General features: G+C 58.9%; 1 protein-coding gene across 1 annotated transcript; it reads right to left on the bottom strand.

The window, feature by feature from the left end:
• Positions 1-335: 335 nt before the first annotated feature.
• LOC102935178 (claudin-3-like) lies at positions 336-1,834 on the bottom strand. Its single transcript, XM_007066892.3, has one exon. It carries the CDS (start codon positions 1,556-1,558, stop codon positions 914-916), a length of 645 nt encoding a protein of 214 aa, XP_007066954.2. The 5' UTR covers positions 1,559-1,834; the 3' UTR covers positions 336-913.
• Positions 1,835-2,375: the final 541 nt, after the last annotated feature.

The raw sequence follows: 2,375 nt of genomic DNA, 5'->3' as shown, positions 1-2,375 counted from the left end.
TTCTTTTTGATTGGAGTTCGGCTTGCACAGATTCTTCTCCCGTACAGCGATCAGCTCCAGTGTCTCCCTTTCGGTCCATGCTGGAGCTCGTTTGCGATTCTGGGGGGACGGCATGGTCACCTGTACTGCTGAGCTCGCAACGCTGACCGAATGGAAAATGAAATTCAAAATTTTCTGGGGCTTTTCCTGTGCAACTGGCTAGTGCATTGGAGTTCAAAGTGCTGTCCAGCCCTCTCCCAACTCTGCTCTGAATGGTGTATCTCCCCTCTGCTCTATGCATAGCAGAAAGGACAGGGCCAGAGGGAAGGGTAAATGGCTGCGGGGGGGGGGGGTGCTCCCAGCAGTGCCTCAGAGAAAACTCCTGGGAGGTAGGGAAAAGGAGGGGTCCCAACACCCAGGGCACAGCCAGTGCCAGCTGGGAGAGGCTGCTGGCACGTTCAGTACAAATACCTCTTCACTCTTAGTTACCCATCCGCCCCCCACCCTCCCAGCCAGAGAATTCGCCAGGACGCCAGCTGAACCAGCGGGAGGAATCCATTGGGTTTGAAGGAGGAACGGAGCCCGGTGGGGTTTCTCCAGCCGGCGGGGATGAGGGTGCCTCAGAGCCAGGGTGCAATAGATCAAAGACAAAGTATCTACAAACAGAAACGAGAGTCTTAGCCAGGGTCTTGCTTCCCCTCGCCAGCAGCCCTGAGGGAGACGGAGCAGTTCCTCCTCCACCCAGCAATTGGAATGACAGTCAAAGTCTGGTGAGCAGCCAGCCAACAGTCGTCCTTGGGGCAGCAAGGGTTAGCCATGTTCCCCTGGGGTCCTAAGGGCTACAGAGAGCAGCGGGGGGGGGGGGGGCAGTGACAGTCAGAAGCAGTCTGATGAATGGATCAGGGCAGGTGGGAGGGGTGCTGGGCTGCCTCCCTCACACGTAGTTCCTCTTGTCGTAGCTGGGCCCGGTGGATCTGGAAACGGAGTAAGCCACCTTGGCTGGAGCGTACTTCTCATCCTTGGGGGGGCAGGAGCAGCAGAGCAGAGCCCCCCCAAACAGCTGCAGTACTGCAGCTGCCCAGCCCACGTAGAGGGAGGCTCCCAGGTCCCGCTTCTGTGACTCTATCACCACAGGATTGTAGAAATCGCGGATGATGATGTTGGCCGACCAGCACACGGGGATGAGGGTCATGATCCCAGCCAGCAAGAAGATCACCCCAGACACGATGGTGATCTTGGCCTTGGTTGCCTCATCTTCCACGCACCTGGTGCACTGCGCGCCGATGAGGGCAACCATGAGGCCCAGCACGGCCAGCATGATGGAGATCACCACCAGGGCACGAGCCGCCTGCAGGTCCTGGGGCAGCGCCAGCACGGAGTCGTAGACCTTGAACTGCATCTGGCCCGTGCTCTGCACCACGCAGTTCATCCACAGCCCCTCCCAGATGAGCTGGGCTGTCACGATGTTGTCCCCGACGAAGCCCGTCACCCTCCACATGGGCATTGCACAGCACACGATGGTGCCCACCCAGCCCAACACCGACAGGGCCACCCCACTGATCTCCAGCCCCATCGACATGTTGCCACGCTCTAGATGCTTTCAAGGCAACAGCAGAAAGGGAGCGGGACTCCTTAGCTGGCAGCACCTGCAGGCCCCTGTCGCTGTCTGTGTAGGCTCCAGAGGATCTGCTCACTCCTGAGTGCACCTGTGTCGGTGGCTGCCTTATATCAGTGCGTGGAGCCAGGGCTGGGCTGCATTACCTCAGTGCTACTCACTCACGCAGGGGTGGGGTTTCACCAACGGACTCTTTTCCTTTCGCTGACTCCTCTGCCACCACCCCAGCCCCACTCCCCCTTTGTTTCTGGAGATGACATTGGTGAGAGAGGAGAATGGGGGAGGAGGCAAGGAGTGGAGCTGGAACCCTTCCCCACTGGGCCATGAGTTCCAGCCTGCTGCTTTCATGGCCATCCCTGGTGACAGATGCTCGCTGGGCTGGTGCCAGGCAGACACAGTGCGAGGGATTAGGAGAAAGACTGGAGTGGATTCCTGTGCTTCCTGGAAAGGGCTGCCTGGGGGTGTCATCTGAGACTCCAGAGAGGACGCAGCAGACCCTGTAAAGGGCAGGAATGGAACATGCTGCTTTTAGTAGCTGCTCTTGTTCCAGGGTCAGAGTGGAGGCCATAAACCCAACTCTCTGGCCAGACTGGTGAGGCCCATGGACACATGCCCGAGAGTCCACTCCTCAGGCATCAGCTGGTGACAGGCAGCGGGAAAGCCACCAGCCTCACCAAGGCATCCCCCCAGCACCAAGCCATCAGTCTGCACACCTGCCAGAATCGACTGTCACAGACACACGCAATCAGTACAGACGTAGCAAAGTCCTGCTGTAAGGAGC

The sequence above is a fragment of the Chelonia mydas genome, chromosome 17, assembly GCF_015237465.2.
Source record: "Chelonia mydas isolate rCheMyd1 chromosome 17, rCheMyd1.pri.v2, whole genome shotgun sequence".
NCBI lineage: Eukaryota > Metazoa > Chordata > Testudines > Cheloniidae > Chelonia > Chelonia mydas.
Note: the sequence above shows the minus strand (reverse complement) of the source record. Positions and strands in the feature narration are given on the sequence as shown.